A 22724-nucleotide genomic window follows, 5' to 3' on the forward strand; every position below is an offset into this window, starting at 1 on the left:
ACTTAGTAAATTTCTTAAAAAAACAGATGAACAGATGAAAAGATTTTTATGAACAAAAACAAATGCTAGGGTTTTTTTGTGTTTTGTTTTTCAGATGGGCTCAGTTTTTCATCCATCCACTAATGATCAGAGATGCAATTGACCGTGAAGTTGAAGCTGTTGATAGTGGTAAGAGAAGTGCTTTATATCTTACGACTATTTCTTGCATTGAGTAGTTATTTAGCACATTTATCATTATTATCACTGGACCATTTTATCCTTTTATCATAAAGGGCAAAATTAAAATAAATGTGTCATATTCTTGAACCATTAAAATGTAATTCATTGTAGATTTGAAATAAAATAATGATAGATTATTGTTTTTCAGTCTAGTTTTTGAGCATTTTACCATAGTGACTAATCTTTTACAGGACAGTAGCTTAATTCTTTTTTTTTTTTTTTAAAATATTTATTTATTTTTGAGAGAGGGAGAGAGCGTGACAAGGGGAGGGGCAGAGAGAGAGAGGGAGACACAGAATCTGAAGCAGGCTCCAGGCTTAGAGCAGTCAGCACAGAGCCCGATGCTGGGTTGAACCCACTTGCAGCGAGATCATGACCTTGCAGAAGTCAGACGCCCAGCCAACTGAGCCACCCAGGTGCCCCAGGACGGTAGCCTAATTCTTAAAGTTAATACCAGGTGTTAAAACTTTAAAAGTTAACATAACTCTTTCTGAATTAAGAGACATTTTCTCTGAAGCTTTAAGTAACAGTCTGATACTTAAATAGCTTATACTGGGGGGTGCCTGTGTGGCTTAGTCTATTAAGCTTCTGACTCCTGATTTCAGCTCATGTCATGATCTCACGGTCGTGAGATTGAGCCCCATGTCGGGCTCTGCACTGGGTATGGAGTCTGCTTAAGAGTTTCTCTTCCCCTTTTCCTCTGCCCCTCCCCCCTTCAAAATAAACAAATAAATAAATGGTTTATCTTTTGTTAGGTCTATGGCTTGAATTTTGGTAGTTCTGAAAACAGTTGTGATATATTTATGAATAAAGAAACTAAATCCCTGAATAGGAAATGCATTTAATTTTTTTAACAGTTTTTCTTGTCTTTAGGATTTAAAGAATGAAGACCATAAGGAAAAACTGTACTTATATAGGGTGAGGCTTCATTACAGAGCCATGCTATAAATACCGTTAATTACAGAATACTGGTAAATAGCACCACCATAGAATGGCCCTGCTTGCCTTATTTTAGCATTGAAAACAAATAATACTAGACTTGAGGGGACTTTCGGTTCATATAGGTTAGGCTTGGCTTGCCACAGCCTAAGAGGCAGATTTCTGTTCTTGTTTCTCTTCTTTGTCTTAATTCATTGTTGGGTTGTAATAATGACTTACTGCATTCATTAAGAGGAGTAAACTGTAGATGGATAGAAAGAGCCGTCTGCCTGGACGTCAGCAGATTTTTGTTTTACTTATAGAAATTTAACTGACTGTGGCCCTCAACTTATTTGTAAAAGAGGGTGGGACGGAATTGTATTCCTCTTAGCTCTTGTAGCTCCTTACAATCAAGGATTTATTTTCTTCACTTTTGTTATTTGCCTACCACACTATCTCTTTTATCATAGCCCAGATTAAGTATTTGTTGAGTGGTTGATAAACCAAAATAACCAAGGAAAACTCTGAAAGTCTTTCTTACTTTTGAAGAAAGCACCTTCTGTCTTAAGTACTTTGAAGTATTTTTCTTCATACAGTTTCTAGATTGGGTTGAGGTGTTGGTGTTTACACAATCTTTAATTTGGTTTTTATAAGTTTAAGTTAGAATATATTTTATTTTGAAATATGCAGAAATATATATATATGGACATATACATGTGATATATGTACATACATACACATGTACTAAGTAGTTTTGGTTTAAAATGAACTTAAGGTAAAGGCTTTGTTTTTTTGTTTTTGTTTTGTTCATTTATTTGTTTTGATGATAGGAGACCTAGTTCAATTTGTGACCTGATACAGATAGCTAGATATATGTCATTAGTCACTTAACCTTCTAAGTGTGAAGGGTTTACTTGAGATCAGGGAGATGAGGTTGCTGTTAAGTTGTAACTGGTGTAATAACTTTAGTATTCATTAACGAGTTTTGAAAGCTCAATAATCTGGTTTTGTTTTCTTCTATTCAGCTGTGATAGTCTTTCTTCTATCATTCTTAACTCATTTGCATGTTTTCAGTTGCCTGCTTGCTTGGATGGCCCATTCCATGTAAGAGGAGTTGAAGGGAGATTCAACTTTCCTGGCAGATTCCTCTTCTCATTTTACTTTTTTAAAAAAATTCCTCTCTACCTGCTTATAAAAAAGATTCTTTCCTGGGTTTTTAATTTATTATGTAGATCTAACTTCATTACTCTTATCACTGTGCCCTGCATTGGCAATCTGTTTTGGGCCTAATCTTTCAAAGGAGTGGTTATACACTTATATTTATAAGCATTTATTTACCCATTGCAGATAGGTGTGTTTAGTGTTTTACAGTTTTCTTGAATACATTTGGTAACAAACTCATGTCAGTGTCTATAGGGTAGGTTTTAAAATGGGATTAGCTTATTCCTAAAAGAAGATTGTAGAGGAAAAAAAATGTTCTTAATGATTAGCTTTTTATTTTAGTGATAGTTCATGCTCTCACATAAATATGTGTAATTTCCTACAGAATATGTCTTAGTGATTGAGACTGAGGATATGTCCAAAACCTTTTTAATCTAACCAAGTAGCAGAATGTGTTCTCTAAGTGTTCAGATATTTATACTCTATTTTTATCAGTTGTTGTGGATAGATAATTTTTTGTGGATATGTTTACATGTCTGTTAGCTTCCTTTTGCTACTGAAACAAATGACCAGAAACTTGGTGTCTCAAAATAACACAAATTTGTTTTCTTAAATGTTTGGAGGTCAGAAGTCTAAATTATTTCATTAAGGCTGCATTCCTTTTGGAGGCCATAAGAGAGAAGCTGTTTCCTATCCTTTCCACTTTCTAGTTACCATCTACATCCCTAGGTTATGGCTCCTTTCTCTATCTTAAGAGTCATCAGAGTAGAATCTTCTCTCCTCTCTGAACTCTGCTTCTGTCCTTAGATCTTTTCTCTGACTTTGATCCTCTTGCCTTTCTCTTATAAGGGTCTTTATGATTACATCGGGACCACCCAGATAATCCAGGATAACCTCTCCTTCTCAGGATCCTTAATTTAATTTATACCCACCAAGTTCCTTTTACCATGTAAGGTAACATATTCACAGGTTTTAGAGACTAGGATGTGCACATCTTTGGGAACTATTATTCAATCTGCCACACTTAGGAATTGTTTTTCTCATGTTATAGCCATATCTTCATAGTTTTTTTACAGTTTTTTTTATTATTTACTTGTTGAAGGTATATATATATATATATTGCTGTCTCATTGTTGACTTAGACTTTATGATTTATAACTAAAGTATTTTGAATATGTTTACTTTTGTTTCTTCCTATCCCTACTGTCACCACTTTCTACTCTTCTTCAGCGAATATTACAGTGATGGCCCCTAATCAGTTTTCTTGTCTCTACTTTTGCTTTCCTACCACCCATTCTCTACTTTCACAACCAGAATGAACTTACTGAAGTCCAAATCTGATAATGTCACTCTCCTTATTAAACATCTGCAATGCCTTGCCATTACTCCTATGATAAATGATAATAGCTGACAGTTTGAGCGCTACTTATGTGCATTATTGTGATTGTTATCCCCATTGTCCTTATTTGACATGTAATGAAGCAGGCTTACAGAAGTGAAGTAATTAACTCAAAGTTCCAGAATCAGTCATTTCCCCAATTTTTTTCAAAAACTGTGTCTGTTTTTCAGAGGTGCCATAACCTCCTTCTAAGTTTTTTCTCCTTAAAATGTTTTACACACTCCCATTTCTCCTTCCGTTCTATTTCCTAGAAGACCCTAGTTTGTCCCTCAATACTCAGCTTGAGTCATTCTGTGGAAAACCTTCCTGAGCCTCCCCCTTACCCAAAATAAATTCACACACAAATAAGACAAAATTAGGTTAAGTGACAGCCCTTATATATATTTAAATTACTCTATGCATTTTAGCACTTACCCATAGCAAACTGTAATTTCTACTGACCCTAAGCTCTTATGATTATTAAACTACTCCACTGGCCTCTTTGCTGCCTTTGAATTCATTAAAATATTTCTTGTCTTAAAGCCTTTGAATTTATAATTTCGATACCTGGAAAACTTCCCCAAAACTTCTTATGACATCATTCTCACTTTATTTGGATTTTGCTCACTTGTCACCACCTTAGGCCTTTTATGGCCTGTTGTCACTTTCCATTCTCTTACACGGTTTTATTTTTCTTCTAGCACCTACCACTGACATTATGTCTAGAATCTGTTTGTTTTAGTTATTGTTTATCTCCTCTACTAGAATGTAAACTCTTTGAGGGCAGGGACTGGGTCCATTTTTTTTTTTTTTTTTTCACATTTCTGCCTCTAGCAACTGGTTCAGTACTACCTGCCTCATAGAAGATGTTCAGTGAGTAATTGTTGAAGGAATATATCTTGTCTTATTTCTTATCAAAAGCCTATGAACTAAGTACCAGTAACTCTATTTTATAGATGCAGAAATAGAATCAGGAAAGTTAGGTAACATCCTATCCTCAAGGTTGTACAGCGTAGTAAATGGCAGAATTGGATTCTAGACAAGATATTTCTGACTTCAAAGTGATTGTTCTGAACAATTAATATTTTATTAATGACACAGCTGGTTTTAGAGGAAATTTAAACAGTATGTATGACAGAGTTCCCAGGTAATGAGAAATTTGCTTTAACATCTTATTAAAGCACTTTATCAGTGAATTCTTGGACATAGCATCCTAGAATTGAAACCTTCAGATCATTAACTATCTTGTTTCATTTGAAAATAAAGGAAAACCTCTAGGAAGGTGTATTGACTGCCTAAAGATACAGAATGTGTTAAATCATAGAGCCTGACCTGGGTCATTGAGTTCTCCACTTCAGTCTTATAACACACAATTCATAAAATTAATTTTTGTTACTTCGTTACTTTCAGTCCTGTGCAGTTCATTTCTTGAATTTCTAATAATAAAGCAAATACTGAATTTATTTTATTAAAAGTGTTTCTTTAAAACTGACAGAATATCAACTTGCAAGACCTTCTGATGCAAACAGAAAGGAAATGTTGTTTGGAAGCCTTGCTAGACCTGGACATCCTATGGGGAAATTTTTTTGGGGTAAGATGCTTTATACCTTCATCTTCTTTCTCTCCCCTCCCCCTCCTCCGTCTCTTCCCTCTCCTCTCCCTTCTTCTCCACCTCCTCCTCCTCCTTTTCCTTCTTCTTTTGGCAGAAGTGTTATTTTTTTAATTTAAATTTTAATTAACATACAGTGCAATCTTGGTTTCAGGATTAGATTATTTTCTAATTGAGGAAGATTGAGAATATGCAAAGTTGATTAAGAATGGAAGACTGTGAAAGCAGAGTAGCTGGGCACCTTTTAGGATTGATAGGCAGCTTCTCAAATAGAAAGTGGTTGAGCATGCATGTATTTGGTTTTCTGACATTAGGTATATCAAGAATAGCACTTAATGTTTTGTGAATGCTTTTTGAGTGCCAGATACTCTGCTAACACTACATGAATTACCTCATTTGATCATTGTTAACATTGTTATGAGCTGGGTCCCATTATCATATCCATTTAAAGATAAAGAAACAAGTTCAGGGAAGTTATTTAATTTGCTTAAATCACACGGTGTTGGGTGTGAGATTTGAACCTCTATTTTTATATGATTATAAAGTCTGTGCTCTACCCCAACCTGGTATTTCCCTTTATCAACAGAGATTCAGCAATGTGACCAAATTTTGTTTAAATGGTAAGCTGTTTAAATGGTATGTTTTTTATAATGGCTTTTTCTTAGTGTTAGAATTCAATTATAGCCTTATATTAATGCTTTGACTGTAAGGTAGAATCTGAGATGAGTTGATCTAAATAGTACTTCATTCAAAGGCTGTTCTGCTTCCCTGTATATCTTGTACAGTTATATGCAATTTATATGACAGCCTTGCTTTATGTGGTTTATTTTTAAGGATTATGTAGAATATTATTAAAATAATTCAGAGATAAAACCTGAATTGGATGCTAGACTAATGATTAAGAGAAGAAGCTGAAGACAATTACTGTTGTTAAGGTATTGCCAATTGGAGATTAATTCCTTATGTGTTAAAATACACTTCAGAATTGTTTCTTTTGAATTTTTGTCCTATATTGATATTATTGTTATGCATTGATTCTATATTCTTGAGTCACTTAGGTTCATTAGTTATGTATCAGTAGCAGAGCATGCATTTTTGGTATAGAGGCTTTTGACAAAGTAAACATATTTAAAATATTGTAATTTTAGTGTGGTTCAAAGTAAACTACTTATTTCTGTGATGTTTTTCATCTTTTTTTTTACAGGAAATGCTGAGACACTGAAACATGAGCCAAAAAGGAATAATATTGATACACATGCTAGATTGAGAGAATTCTGGATGCGTTACTATTCTGCTCATTACATGACTTTAGTGGTTCAATCCAAAGGTAGTATATTGTCTTTTATGGCGCTTAGAATTATGTTGAAGTAGTGCTTTCTTAGGATTTGTTTGCCTTGATTAGTGTTGCAGGGTATTATTAATTATTTTAGTGCTTGACCTTAATATGACCTACAGGAAGTCAGGGTTTGGAAAAGTCACATAGCAAGTGGCACAGCTTAGCAATCACAAAATCATCTGATTCTCAGGCAAATGTTTTTTTCTTTTATAGACATAGGTCTTATCTCTAGGCTGGTCTATGAGCTTACTGATGTTCTAATAGGCCATGAATTGGTCTTTTAGGTCACATTTAGTTTCTGCCTCTGTAAACTCTGACAGAGCAAGGTGTCTGTCTTTTCATCTTTATGTAGGGTCCAGTAAAATGGCATGATTAATTGAAATCCATCATGGTGATAATAGCAAAATGTAAAATACTGATCAGTACTTCTTTTCCTTCTTTTATCATTATCTTCAGCAATTTGTGTTAACTTTTTATTGTTAAAGAAATCATGGTAGCTTTCTTTTGTTTTCTTTACACTTCAGGAAGTTGCCAAACTTCTTTTTGACATATACTATAGTTTGCACATTTAATTTTGAAAAAGTAATCTTCTCACCCTATGACTCTCCTTTTCATGAGATTTTGTTCTTTCGTTGTCAAAATTGAAATTGAAGCTGACCTGACACTTAAATATGAAACATTTTTGCATTTAGGATCAAAATTAGTCCACTAAACGTTGATTTGAATCTAAAACTATGGCTATAGAATGGTAGATTCTTTTGTTCAGACTACAGACGTGTATCTAAATTCCTTTTACAACATTTGTTAAAATAGGCAGTTCCATATTCAGTATATAATTTACAGTTTTTTTTTTTTTTTTTAAATTTTTTTTTTAAATTTTTTTTTTTCAACGTTTATTTATTTTTGGGACAGAGAGAGACAGAGCATGAACGGGGGAGGGGCAGAGAGAGAGGGAGACACAGAATCGGAAACAGGCTCCAGGCTCCGAGCCATCAGCCCAGAGCCTGACGCGGGGCTCGAACTCACGGACCGCGAGATCGTGACCTGGCTGAAGTCGGACGCTTAACCGACTGCGCCACCCAGGCGCCCCTAATTTACAGTTTTTAATTCCTATTTCCAAGCGCGTCACAAACACGCATTTTTCTTCAACTATGTTATTGTTTCCTTTATTAATGCTTGTTGCAAATTTCTAAAATAAACCATAGATATTTGATAAGAGAACCTTATACAATTTAAATTCAATTGTTTTTTAAGCTTTAGCATTTACCATTTAAGAGTTGAATATCTATATATATAGTATAGAATAAATTCAGAATTTGATTAGTCTAATTTGTATCTTGTGTTTTACATAATGGGGCATCTCTTGAAAATTAGTGAAACTTGTGTCTGGTGGAAGTACAAATACTATTCGGTAATAGTAATGAGTCAGTGGGATAAAGGAAAAAGGTTTCTTTTTGTACCAAGATCTGCTTTTAAAAAGAATTTTGTATGAAATACAGGAATCAAAAGAAGATAGAAATCATATTATATGCAACCTAAGAGGAAGACTTACAGATTCAAACCTCAGCAAGTATAAATTAATGTAAAATAAATGGAATGTTGACAGTACTAATGAAATCCTGAGAAAGAATGATCAGTATAGTGTGGATTAATTGGGAGCAACCTTCCTAGAAGAATTAAGTTTTAGAATGGAGTAGGAGGATGGAGATATTTTTACTCTTGGCTCTCCACAGTAGCCTAGTGATAAACAAAAACTTTCCTTTTTTTTATAAAACAAAACAAAACAAAAACTTGTGTACATTTTCTAACTTTACCAGCTAGAAATACAGGAGTCTAATAAAATCATGTGTCTTAAGGTTTTCTTAACTATTGTTTTTGTTGTTGTTGCTACTTATTACTGGTTAAGGAGTGGCAAGTAATGCCCAAATTAAAGTATCCCTTTGTTTTATACCTAAAGATTTTATACCTAAATCTAATTGCATTTCTTCCTTCAATAACAACATTGTATTTACCTGTCTCCTACCTGCCCTCCCCAAAGAAACACTGGATACTTTGGAAAAGTGGGTGACTGAAATCTTCTCTCAGATACCAAACAAGTAAGACATTAATTTTCATAAACCATATGCTTTAAAGAATTAAAGAGGCATCTTCTTGTATGAATCCTAGAGGTGGTCCCCCCACCCCTCCTGCCTGGGGAAGGGGTGTTATTTTTTAAACAGGTGATTAAGACCTAAAATGGTTTAGCAAGATCACATAGCTTTTTGATTGGGAAACCAAGATGAGAGCCCAAGTTTCCATAATGTCTGTAGTTCAAAATTTATAAGCTTGCAATCTTACAGTAAGTAATAATTCTGAAGACTTTATGGCTCTTTCTCCTTTTACAGTTATTCAGAGTTTTTCTGTTACTGTGTAGAGTGTTTGACACTGTGTTTTGAAAGCAAGTATTATATCGAGAGGCAGCCTATATATACACTTGTATACCCTGCCTCAGAACAAATTTTGTTCTGAAAGTTTTTTTTTTGTTTTTTTTTGTTTTTAGTATTTATTTATTTTTGAGATAGAGACAGAGCATAAGCAGGGAAGGGACAGAGAGAGAGGGAGACACAGAATCCAAACAAAGCTCCAGATTCTAAGCTATCAATACAGAGCCTGACGTGGGGCTCGAACTCACTAGCCGTGAGATCGTGACCTGAGCCAAAGTCAGACACTTAACTGACTAAGCCACCCAGGCGCCCCTGAAAGTTTGATTTTTAAGTCTGTTGTTTGGAACTTGGATTGCTTTCCTCCATAAAATAAATAATCTTGTAGGTGATGATTGACTTTCCATACAAGCTAAAAAGTCTGTTTCATATATTTGAACCAAATTATCTTTTATTAGAAATTGTATATAGAGTTCCAGTTCAAATAACTACTACTTTTTATCTACCTCAAATTCTTCAAAATAATAGTTATTTAAAATACATTTTATTGCTACATTTTTGTTACAAAGAATATAAAAAATAAATTCTGAAGTATTAAGTCCTTTTTTCTACTCCTAAGTAGTTTGCATTTTAATACAATAAATGAAAAGTTTTTTTCTTGCATCAGGTGAGTAAGCTAGATTTCTTCCAGTTCCTCATTCCAGGGCATAATTTAAGTTTATGAAAGAAAAATTCACTATGAAAATGTTAGAATATTGTAGTAACAGCTGAATGATTATTATTAACTTGGCTTTATGTAAATTTCCATTGATAATTAGCAGTACTTTTATGTATGGAAAAATAATGAAAGTCATGCCATAGTTGTAGGGTTGTTTTGTTTGGTTTTGGTTGTTTTGATAAGAAATGAGTATGAGCTATGGAAATGTTAAATGGCAGATTGAAATGTGTTTTACTGTGAAACTTTGCCAATAAAATCAGAGGTATATCGATTGGAGAGATTCATTAGGTCCTGTCAATCCCTGATAAGCACTTTTAGAAATTCTCTTAAATAATACTCACTAATAACTTTGGTTCTAAAAAATCTTCTAGGTATTTAATAATAATTCATATTGACCATGTTTTAGAAGAAATAGTTAATATCTTCAACCACATGAGAAGCCTCCAGAAGGAAAGGCCATGTCTTTTAAATACCACAATGCCTAATACAGTGCTTCATACCTAATAATTATTTCATATATATTTGTTGAATTAAAAAAAATATCTCTAGTATGTTTTCTTTCTGAAGTAGCTTTATACAGGAGGAGAATTGAAGTTGAATGGGGCTGATAGAGGTAGTAAATATTGGGCAGGGACGCCCCTTCAATTGTTTTCTGTCTCCCATGAGTTTTAAAGGCATTTGAATTACTAGGACTGAGGTTGACATGACAGTTCAGGATTTTGTGGCTTTGTTGCCATCTATTTGCTTATGCCTAGAATGCTTTTCAGCCAGGAGTATATAGAATAGATTATAATTATAAATACCTATCAGTTAGGCATCCCTAAAGATACTGCTTATAAAGGCTTTTGCCAATTAAATTTTAATGTATGTGTTTTATTTTCAGTGGGTTACCCAAACCAAACTTTGGCCATTTAACGGATCCATTTGACACACCAGCATTTAACAAACTTTATAGAGGTTCGTGAACCAAAGGTTTAAAACTGTTTGAAATAACTTCAGCGCATTCTCTAAAACATAATTGAGGCTGCCAATTTTCTTTGAAAATGATAACAGAAAGTATAGCTGGGTTGGAAAGGAAGTATAAGGACAGAGGAGATCCAATTAGTGACAGGCCAGTAACTGGCAGCAGATTGGTCTGCTACCCTGCTGCTACTTGAGTCTGTTTCATGCTTTGTCCCTGTTTTCTCCTTGTTCTTTTTATTCTTTGGTTTTTGTTTCTTTCCTATTTCATGTAATCTATGCTCTGCTCTTTATTACCTTTAAAAAGAGAAAAATACAGGATGGATAAGACTTTCAAATTATTTCCTTTTATCTTAATTATAAAAACAATTTTGTTAAATGAAGAAAAATAAAAGTAAAAATGAAGTGTAAAGAAATAGGGGGGAAAGTCACCCTTAAAGCTTACCACATAGAGAAGTCATTTTTGCAAATTTCCTTTTGACAAAGTTTCTATAGGTATATTTTAACATACTCGAGATCATAAAATATGTACACTTCTATCTCTTGCTTTTTTTCATTTAATATGGGTAATAATTTCCCAATGAGCTCTGCTATAATTTACTTAATAATTTGCCCATAGTGAATATTGCAGAAATATTCTTTTTTTTTTTTTAATTTTTTTTTTTAACGTTTATTTATTTTTGAGACAGAGAGAGACAGAGCGTGAACGGGGGAGGGGCAGAGAGAGAGGGAGACACAGAATCGCAAACAGGCTCCAGGCTCTGAGCCATCAGCCCAGAGCCCGACGCGGGGCTCGAACTCCCGGACCGCGAGATCGTGACCTGGCTGAAGTCGGACGCTCAACCGACTGCGCCACCCAGGCGCCCCTTAATTTTTTTTTAATGTTTATTTTTGAGAGAGAGAGAGAGAGAGCATGAGCAGGGGAGGGGCAGAGAGAGAGGGAGACACAGAATCCGAAGCAGGCTCCAGGCTCCGAGCTGTCAGCACAGAGCCCGACGCGGGGCTCGAACCCACGGATTGTGAGATCATGACCTGAGCCGAAGTCGGACGCTCAACCGACTGAGCCACCCAGGCGCCCCCAGAAATATTCTTAATTCAGCTTTTCTCTTTCTTTGATCTTTTTAACATGGCAGGTTTTTTTTCTTTTTTTCCTGATTGCTTAGGTATTTCCTCCACTTCCTCCTTCACCTCATTGGCTGTTTCTCTCCTCTTCCCTTTCTTTGATCAATGGCTTTTTGTCACACCTTTTATCTGCCTTCTGTTCCATTCTATCTAAGCTGACTCTTCCCAGAGACAACTTATTTTCAGTTGTAGTTTTTTTATCCATGTTTTCTCCACCTGTGAAACCAAATTGAAGAGAAATTTCTAAAAATTGCGCTATTCAAATTGGAAAATTGGCAACTTGAAATAATAATTGCATTGTATTTAACCTTCCCCTGTTTATTGGAGGATGAAATATATTGCAGTAAAAAATCGTGTAGCATAATAAAAATTATGGAGAGACACTTATATCTGTTTTTCTGAAAAATATTTTTGTTTAGTTGTTCCAATCAGGAAAATTCATGCTCTGACCATCACATGGGCGCTTCCCCCTCAACAGCAACATTACAGGTAAGAGTTGAAGGGCAAATTTACTCTAGTACATACTGAATGAGAGTCATATTTTTAAAGAATACTAAATGGTTTAAATTTGAGTGTTCTGTAATGTGATAAGCTGGGACTTCACTACTCCTAGAGTTTTCAAACTGTGCTGTATATTTTAATGTCTTATGGGATAAAAACTAGAGTTTTCTTACAGCTGGTTACCTCTTCTGAGTCTTTGAAATTAAGTATCTTTGTACGAGTGCTAACTTTTGTAATTAATTTCTTTAGTACTTTGAGTACAAAAATATATTAGCTTATGATTTATTTGTCAGGGGTGATCATTTAGTTTGATTTTTTTTAATGTTTTATTTTTGAGAGAGAGAGGGACAGAATGAGGGAGACACAGAATCTGAAGCAGGTTCCAGATCAGACGCTTAAACGATTGAGCCACCCAGGCGCCCCTCAATTTGATCTTGTTAAAAGTAAAGTTAAATAATTTTGAGCCTAGAATATGACTACAGCTGAAATCTTAAGGACCTACACATTTGAGGTGGTAATGAGTTAGGGAAGATTTATTCAGATTAGGAAAACATTTCAACTGAGCAGTATAGTTTGAGCTAAGATGTTTTTTAAAGATCAGTCAATGCCTACAAATACTTTTCTGATTAAAAACAAATGCTAATGAACTGATAAGAGTTTACCTTGTTTTTTTTTAAACCATTACCAACAAAACCAAACCATAAGAATAAACACACAAGCAGAAGTAATGTTGCTTAAGTTCAGTAAAAAATTTTTTCACATGTGATAGAATATTCAAACATCCCATCAAGAATGATACCATTCTCACATACAGTGAGAAAGTAGAGGACATGTGTATTGTCTGCTTGCTTTTGGTGCAAGGATAATACAGGAAAAAGCAGTGTACATTGATTGTGTAGTTATGGTAGATTGTGCCCAAAAGTGTTAAAGTTCTTATGTGCATATTATTTAATTTTGAGAGAGAGAGAAAGAGAACACGTGTGTGTGAGCAGGGGAGGGGCAGAGAGGGAGGGAGACAATCCCAGGTAGGGGATTCTGACGTGAGATCTCACAGGCTGTGAGAACTTGACTTGAGCCAAAATCAAGAGTTGGAGACTTAACCGGCTCAGCCACCTACACGCCCCTATTATATGCATATTTAAAAGTTTTTACTATAAAAATAATACTTGTAAAATATTAAAATAGGACAAAAGAGTATTTAGTAAAAAGTAAAGCTGTGCTTCCCCATTTCTTTGTTTCCTAAAAGGCCCAACATTAATAGTTTCTTATATATCTTTCAGACATTAAAACTGAATATGAAACATACCTTTTTTTATGAAAATGAAATCATACTGTATATACTATTCCTCCTTTTTTGGGGTAATGCTTAGTTTTCTAATTAACAAAGGCTTATTTATCCTCTTATTGATTACTAAGGTGGATTCATTGTAGAAATCCTGAAAATCACTGAAAAGTAAAAAAAAAAGTCATTCATGATTGTCTTTTCCAAAGAATGTTAAAATTTCTATATGTTTTCATCCAGTTATTATTTTTTATGGACTCTTTGTTTTAATGTGACTTTCATCATGAATCTTTTCAAATCTCTACGTGAATTAGAGGGACCCATTTTGAGGGACCCATTAGAGGTCCCTTTTGAGGGACCCATTTTGTTTTTACAAAAAAGCAAATTTTATCCCTACAGAGTTACAAATACAAAACCGTTAGTTTGGATGCAGATACTGTGTAATCTACTGAGTTCATTCTTTAACTAATGTACTTCCCTTACATCAGTCTTAGGATAGGTGTAATTCAAATTCATATTTTAAACAATCTTATGTGGGGTTTGGGAATTGCTTAATGTAGTTGAGATCATTATATTATATCTTGGTTTTTTAAGAGTTTACTGAATATAATTCTGTAAACTAATTTTAAAATTTAAGAATTTTTAGATTTTCTAACTTTATTTTTCTATATATTTTTGTTTTGGTGGAAATACATTTATGAAATTATAGCAGAAGTCAGTGGGAAAAGACAATTTAAATAATATATATACAACTACTCAGATTTAAAAGTATGTTGTTATATAATGTAGCATTTTATACCTCTTGCACTTATATTACATTGTCATGAACACTCTATGAGTAAGTAGTTGGCCAAGTGAAGAGAAAAAGAAAAATACAATGAAGTTAAGTCTCTTGTTCAGGATCATGCATTTACTTAAAGGAAAAACTAAAACTAAATGCTAGATTATCTGACCCATAAAGCAACACATTTATTTTTACCACAGAGCTTGATGCAATACTGAAAGCTTTTCAGATACTGAGTGATTCATTATCTGTATTAGGTTCTAAAATGATAAGGAATGTATGTAGTTTCCATTTTGGGTGAAACAAAAATAAAAGATTTTACCATGAAAAGAAGTTTGAGTGTCCAAGAGAAAAAGCAGTAGTCTTAATTTTGGAATGATTATACTCATTCAGTGATTTCAAATAAAGAAGTTAAATTTTACCATGTTTTCTGTTTTTATCCTGCTATTGTCAAATTAATAATAATTTCATGTGTGGTGGAATTTATGTGATAATAAGTTTATAATCATATTCTTAAATATCATAACCTTTGAAATAAGATTTCCTCGTGTTGCTTATACCTTAATTATTTTTGTTTCTGACCTTAATATTTTTTTTAAAGGGTGAAACCACTTCACTATATCTCTTGGCTGGTTGGACATGAAGGCAAAGGCAGCATTCTTTCTTACCTTAGAAAAAAGCAAGTATTTAATTAATAAGTATTTTTAGTATACCAATGTCTGAAAAATAATAGACAGTAAACATTCTATAACCCATTCTTTTGACTTTATTTGCCAGAAAGCCTAGCATCAAATCTAATGCTTAATTATAGTCACTTAATACCTAGGTTATGTTAATAGTCCTATTATATTTATTTCCTTGGGTGCCACCTTTTAGCCCTTGTTGGAAGTAGTACACAAAATTTAAAAAAATCATAAAAAAATAGATTCCAGAGTTACATAGAAGGTTAGCTCTAATCAGGAATTTAGATTTGAATAGTAAAGAAGTCGGTTATTTATTTATTTATTTATTTATTTATTTATTTATTTAAAATTTTTTTTTTTCCAACGTTTATTTATTTTTTTGGGGACAGAGAGAGACAGAGCATGAATGGGGGAGGGGCAGAGAGAGAGGGAGACACAGAATCGGAAACAGGCTCCAGGCTCTGAGCCATCAGCCTAGAGCCTGACGCGGGGCTCGAACTCACGGACCTCGAGATCGTGACCTGGCTGAAGTCGGACGCTTAACCGACTGCGCCACCCAGGCGCCCCAAGAAGTCGGTTATTTAAATGCTATGGATCTCCAGACTGTCCTAACCAAAAGGTGGACTTTAACTCTACATTGGGCAGAGAATGCATAACAAATAGTGGGACTATAAACATTCTGTGCAGCTGTGTTAGCAGAATGTTTCCTAATACATTTAAGCATTTGCTTAAGTTGCCTAGCCAAATCACAGAAATCTAGCTTTAAATCAGGACCAATAATTAAAGTACGTCCTTGTTTGATTTTTCTGTAGAGTAATTCAAGAATGGAAAGGAAGATGAGAATTATAAATAAGTACTTTAAAGTACTGATAGGACCAGAACATTCAAAGAAAGCTAAAAGGCCAGGGTTATTACAAAAGAATAATGATAATAGTTACATATATGACTTACATAATAAATGCAAAATGCTTTGAGATGTGCTCAATCTCTCTACATTACTGAACTTTTTTAGAATTTCACATTCTTCATTCTGGCTTCCTCCTTTCTTACTTTAGGTTTTCAGGATTATTCTAGTCAGGAAAAGATACAGTTTCACTGCTTCTTTCTTAAACAACCTGTAGAGGTTAGCTGATAGTGTCAAAGGGCTCACTTGACATCCTAAGGAGAGATGTATCTGAAGTGTTTAAGCTGCTTCTGGGAGACGGGTTCGAGAGGGATGAGTGAAATGCCTCCCAGCAACCATAATTTTAATATTTTGTACTGTTCTCTTCAACAATAATAACTATGTCTTCATAAACCTGTTTTACTATGTTGTAATATATATATTTGTTTCCATTAAACAAATAAATATGGCTGTTATTTCCTTCTGGTGATTCTTGCATGCATTGCAATTGTTTGGGACGCCTTGTACTTTAGAAATTTGTACTTTTAAACTTACCTTTGGAAAGTACATTTGCCTCAAAGACTGAGCTTCCCAAATTTTATATAGAAAGCCTACCTATTTTGTTAATTTGAAGTATTTGTAGGCTATCAATCCCAAGATATTGATTGGATTCATTTTTTCCTAACAATAGGTGCTGGGCTCTTGCACTATTTGGTGGAAATGGTGAGACAGGATTTGAGCAAAATTCTACTTACTCAGTGTTCAGCATTTCTATTACATTGACTGATGAGGGTTATGAACATTTCTATGAGGTAAATAATTAAAATGGAATTAAAAAAATATAGATATTACTTTATGCAAAAGCATAATCAGATATTTTGTTTTCAGGTTGCTCATACTGTCTTCCAGTATTTGAAAATGCTGCAGAAGCTAGGCCCAGAAAAAAGGTAATATATAGATACTAGAATTAGGCTAGGAATCAATCCTAGTGTGTTTTAGCATTCATACTGACAAATAGACATGCTTTAGTCCTACCAAGATAGTTTTTTAGGCATTTCCTGCCTAAGTTCCTTCACTGGCTCCATATCCTGCTTCTTCTACCTGTGAATATTACATGAGAACACAAAACGTTAAGGGTTTACGTTTATGTGGCCAGTCTGTTTTTTCTCTTTTCTTGCTGAGGATTCGAATGAGAAATGTAAATATATCTTCTACTTATAATTTTCTTCTTTCACAGAATTTTTGAAGAGATTCAGAAAATTGAGGATAATGAATTTCATTACCAAGAACAGGTACTGGAAGTTAAATTCTTTTTGAATGTTTTCTGTGATCAAGTTGAAACTCGTGTGGACATTATTCCTCTTTTTGGAAGTGTCACTGGAGTTTTAATTCTGCCACTCTGTCATGTGAGTCCCAAGATGCCCTTGAGGTTATCTGAAAATTAACTTTTGTGTTTCTGAGTTATGTGTATTGTGTAACAGTGAGAGGTGGGCAGATTCACATAGATCATGTTGTGCAACAATCATTTTATATATGTACTCATCCATCTGTCTATCCTTTTGATAAACAGAGAGAGCTTGCTATGGTACTTGATATTTGGGAAATTCTAATATTATGAAAACATGAAGAAATTCTGTAGGATAATCTCTAGTAATTACCATATGTACTATTAGAAATGGCATGCTTTAGGATTTCAGGGCAAGGAGAGCATTTGCCTTGATTGGAATAGAATCAGGGAAGGGTCCATGGATGTGGTAAATTTGAATTGAGTTCGGCATTAAAAAATGGATAAAGTTTGGATACATTGTAAGCAACAAGGAAAACATTAAGTAAGGAACTCTGGAATATTGCAAAAAAGTAAATGATCCTGGGTATCTGTAGGATAGGGTATTTGAAAGGAAGGTATTATGTAAGGCTGAAAGGTAAGGAGTTTAAAACAGGATTTCTCTAAAACCCTTTTGTGTATTGGATCCTTTTGGAAATCTGTTGAATCCTGTGGACCTCTCCTTAGAATAATATTTCATCCTTCAAATTTTTAATCTCTCAGAAAAATTGTCATTGGTTACTGGTTTATCTCTCATCTAGGTTCACCAGTTGTGAATAGTTTTCTATATTTTCTTCTGTCTCTTTTCCTTATATATGTATGTGTGTATGTGTATCTTTTTTCCCAAAACATTTGAGATTTAATTACAGATACCATGGTACTTCACATCTAAATTTTTTTTATTTTAGCATGTATCTGCTACACAAATGTATTCTCTTGCATAACCTCACTAATATTGTCATAGTTGGGAAATCACATTGAAGCAATATTGTTGAATATTATACAATTCATAAAATATTGTATTTAGGTGCATAAAATAAAATATACCAGTTTACAAACGACTGTTGAAGTATAAAGTACTTAAAACGGTAAAAAAAAATAGTAATGTGTCTCTTTCTTAACATATTAAATAACAAGGTCTAGCAGTAGGTCTAACAATTATTTCAGTTTTAAGTAGCAGTGTGAGATATCTACAACTATATTGTGATTTTTTATTGGTTCATCATAGATGCTGCTAATACAACTGTGACCTGTTGCCTATATTCATAATAGAATAAAAATGCTAATTTAGAGGTTAGTGAAGATAAATATGTAATTTCTTCCCAAATTTGTGCACATACATGCCCCTGAATTTGTCCACTGTTCTATCTTGTGGGAGATGTCTGTGGACCCTGGATTAAAAGCCTCTGATTTAGAACTGCTTCACAGAGCATCTTGAAGCTGCCTTTTTGGATCATCACCAGAGACAATTCTCTGAATATTTACTATAAGTAAAGAAGATTTAGGTATATGTGACAAGGTCACAAAAACTGTAAGCGTCCCATTGCTGTTGATTCCTGTGTAACCTGCTCTTTGCACTTGAATCATTGAAATTGAAATAGAAATCTTATTCTAAGGGCACCTGGGTGGCTCAGTTAGTTAAGTGTCTGATTCTTGATTTTGGTTCAGGTCATGATCTCATGATCATGAGATTGAGGCCTGTGTCCCAGCGTGGAGCCTGCTTATGATTTTTTCTCTGCCCCTCCTCTACTTGTGCTTACACACGTGCGTGCATGCTCTCAAAAAAAAAAAAAAAAAACAAAACAAAACAACAACCACCACCACCAAGAACCAAAAAACCAAAAAGAAAATCTTATTCTATGAAATCAGAAAGTCTGCTATGACACATATATTGGCCATTAGAGTGTTCTATAAACACTCATTCCTATAAATGGACTGATATGCATAGAACTCCACAAGACCTGCCTCCTACCTTACCAGGAGTGATTTTGTGCAGTGTCCTTATCAGCTGTGGTGGCAACATGTGGGTCAGAACTATGGCAGGGAAGGAGTGGGATCAAGAATTGTGGAATACAACCATATGTGATACCCACATTCCTTTTTTGAGGATCAGCTTTTTAGCATTGGTTGAGTGAGTGACACATTTGTTCTGTCCCTCCAGTTTCTTCTTAGCAAAACATTTCGGATATCTTTTACTGAAATCTCCCCATGTTGTAGCTCATTTTTTTTTTTTACCTTTAACAATATTCATGAATACTTGTCTTGATTTTAAAACATGTGCCCAAGACATCTTAATTTTAAACCTAATCAGTGAAAAGTGAGAACAAATCAGAAAGGTCTATATCTCTGTGTGAACTGCTAACTCAAGTTAATTATTTTAATTATTTTTAAGGCTTTTATAAATTTTTTTTAACAAAGTTGGAATGCTTCCTCTTTGGACTTTCTGATTTTCATCAATAAAGGCAAATAGGAATTCCCTTTCCAAACTATTCACATCAGTCTTATTTAATTAAGAAATCTAAAAAATTATTTTCCATAGGAACTTGAACTCAATATATCTTATAAATCAATAATTTGAATTAGAAAAAGCTGCTTAAGTTCTTTTCTGCAGGCAGAAAAACAGCAATAATGTAACAATAATGGAAGGCAGTAAGAAGTAGATAAAAAAATTAGAGGACAGACAATAACAAGTGTTGGAGAAGAAGTAGAGAAATTAGAACCCTCATATATTGCTGGTAGGATTGTAAAATGGTGCAGCTGCTTTGGGAAACAGCTTGGCATTTCCTTAAAAAGTTACATAGAGTTACCATATAAGCTCTACCATCAGTTCTATTCCTAGGTATATACAAGAGAATAGAAAAACTGTCCACACAAATGCTTGTACACAAGTGTTTATAGTAGCAATATTCATTATAGGCCCAAAGTGGAAACACGCAAATGCCCATCAACAAATGAATGGTTAAACAAAATGTAGAATATGCATACTGTGGAATGTTAGCTGTGAGAAGGAATGAGGTACTGATTCATGCTACAACATGGATGAACCTTGAAAACATGCTAAATGAAAGAAGCCAGTCACTGCAGGTTGCATATTAATATGATTCCATTTATATGAAGTTTCCAGAATAGGTAAATTCATAGAAATACAACACAGATTGATGGTTGCCAGTGGCTAGGGGGAGTGGGTAGCAGGGAGTGACTGCTTAGCAGTTATGGGAGTTTCATTTTGGGGTGATGAAAATATTCTCGAACTAAATAGTGGTGATGGTTGTACAGTTTTGTAAATATACTAAAAACCACTGAATTGTACGCTTTATTTTAAATTTTATTTCATTTTTAATTGTGCACTTTAGAAGTGTGAATTTTATGGTATGTGGATTAATATCTTAAAAAAATTAGAGGATAGCATTTAAGTGTTTTTCTTAAAAATTTTTTTTTTTTTTCAACGTTTATTTATTTTTGGGACAGAGAGAGACAGAGCATGAACGGGGCAGGGGCAGAGAGAGAGGGAGACACAGAATCGGAAACAGGCTCCAGGCTCTGAGCCATCAGCCCAGAGCCTGACGCGGGGCTCGAACTCACGAACCGCGAGATCGTGACCTGTCTGAAGTTGGACGCTTAACCGACTGCGCCACCCAGGCGCCCCTAAGTGTTTTTCTTAATACCTGCTCCATTGCTTTGGTACTGGGGATCTGCTTTTAGCCAAGGTCCTTAGTGTTTTTTTATTGGAAATATTTTGAATCATTCAATTTTGTTGCATACTGACCATTTACTTACTTTATAACTAAGTGGCTAGTGCGAATAACTTATTTATTTTAAAAAAATTTTTTTTTTTTAATGTTTATTTATTTTTGAGACAGAGAGAGACAGAGCATGAACGGGGGAGGGGCAGAGAGAGAGGGAGACACAGAATCTGAAGCAGGCTCCAGGCTCTGAGCCATCAGCCCAGAGCCCGACGCGGGGCTCGAACTCACGGACCGCGAGATCATGACCTGAGCTGAAGTCGGCGCTCAACCACCCAGGCGCCCCGAGAATAACTTATTTTTAAAAAGTAGAAGAGAGTAGGAGGAATCGTTTTAAATAATAATAGCACCTTAGTGACTAGTCAGCTTGATTCAGGAATGTTTCCTGAAGTGGGGCAAAAAACAAAAACAAAACCTAACAGTGTTTCCTTACTTTCTTCTTATTCTATTTTTATGTGATAATATAGTAGATAATATATACCTATGGTCTCTAGTTTGATGTATGCATGCATTAGTTCTTCTCCATAAATGCAGTAACCTTCACTTCTCCTGTGTCTTCCATTAGATGAGAGAACAACCCATTCTGTCTAGTAAAGGACTGGATAGTGTGGTATTTTAGAAAGCGTGATTGCTGCTACATTAGGAGCCCTGAGTTCTAGTGTCTACTCTGCCTGATGCTTAATGTGTGACTTTGGGCAAGTCATCCAATCAGTCTGGGTGTATTTCCTTATAAAATGCGGGAATGGAACCACTTGGTGTCTGAAGGACTTGTCAGTTTTAAGATTCTGTGCCTCTGGGTGCTCAATAAGTACTTGAATTGATTGCTTTCCTCTGAAAAAGTATTAACATTTCATAGGTTAGAGAACTTGTGGTCACTCTTTCATTTTTAAATTGAGGTAATATATGATTAATATAATTTCTTATATCAAGACTTTAATGACACATTTTGATTTCTACGTTGATCTGATTCATGTTTACAGATAGTTTTCAAGTGATAGTGCTGTAGTGATACATGATGAAGACCCTGTCTTTATGGGCATCATCAGTCATATGGGGTACTTGACATATAAATAAGCATTTACAATTCAGTGTTGTAATTATTCTTACAAAGAGGTCATGACATGATTAGAGCCTTGTGTGTTGTTGGGCTCAGGTTGGGGATTGGAGGGGTGTCAGGTTAAACTCCTTAAGATGGTAACTCTGGCTAAATTTTCTTAGAATTCAGAGCATCAAATTCTTTTTCTTTCTCTCGCTCTCTCTCTCTCTCTCTCTCTCTTTCTCTCTTTCTTTCTTTCTTTCTTTTCTCTCTCTCTCTCTCTCTCTCTCTCTCTCCCCCCCCCCCCCCCCCCCCCCCCTCAATGGGAAGCTCAAGTGAGCATCAGATGCTTAAGCTAAAATTGTATCTGGTTATTTCTGTTCAGAAGCTCTTGGTTTCATTGTTCATAAAAAGAGAAAAAGTATATTTTGTGGTAAATTAAGGATAATGGAAGTTTCTGGTGTGAAATAATTATATCTCTTTACAGACAGATCCAGTTGAGTATGTGGAAAATATGTGTGAAAACATGCAGCTGTACCCGCTACAGGACTTCCTCACTGGAGATCAGCTTCTTTTTGAATACAAGCCAGAAGTAAGGACGTTTCATTTATGAGAGTTACTTTTAGACAGAGAGAAGGGGGAGAAGT

At 34.6% G+C, this 22724-nt stretch overlaps 1 protein-coding gene across 3 annotated transcripts in view; it reads left to right on the forward strand.

Moving 5' to 3' along the window:
* The window catches only part of NRDC (nardilysin convertase), a 102955-nt gene that overhangs the window by 59747 nt on the left and 20484 nt on the right, over positions 1 to 22724 (forward strand). For all 3 annotated transcript variants that reach the window (XR_007154979.1, XM_047872189.1, XM_047872190.1), the window contains 11 exons: positions 95 to 168; positions 5172 to 5267; positions 6490 to 6612; positions 8660 to 8717; positions 10643 to 10716; positions 12261 to 12330; positions 15010 to 15087; positions 16666 to 16786; positions 16863 to 16921; positions 17212 to 17266; positions 22565 to 22669. Coding sequence is in view for 2 of the 3 variants with exons in the window: in XM_047872189.1 (XP_047728145.1) it covers positions 95 to 168; positions 5172 to 5267; positions 6490 to 6612; positions 8660 to 8717; positions 10643 to 10716; positions 12261 to 12330; positions 15010 to 15087; positions 16666 to 16786; positions 16863 to 16921; positions 17212 to 17266; positions 22565 to 22669 (913 nt within the window). In the remaining variant the exon portion in view is untranslated. The remainder of the gene's footprint in view (positions 1 to 94; positions 169 to 5171; positions 5268 to 6489; positions 6613 to 8659; positions 8718 to 10642; positions 10717 to 12260; positions 12331 to 15009; positions 15088 to 16665; positions 16787 to 16862; positions 16922 to 17211; positions 17267 to 22564; positions 22670 to 22724) is intronic.

The sequence above is a fragment of the Prionailurus viverrinus genome, chromosome C1 (genome assembly GCF_022837055.1).
Source record: "Prionailurus viverrinus isolate Anna chromosome C1, UM_Priviv_1.0, whole genome shotgun sequence".
In the NCBI taxonomy this organism is placed as follows: domain Eukaryota; kingdom Metazoa; phylum Chordata; class Mammalia; order Carnivora; family Felidae; genus Prionailurus; species Prionailurus viverrinus.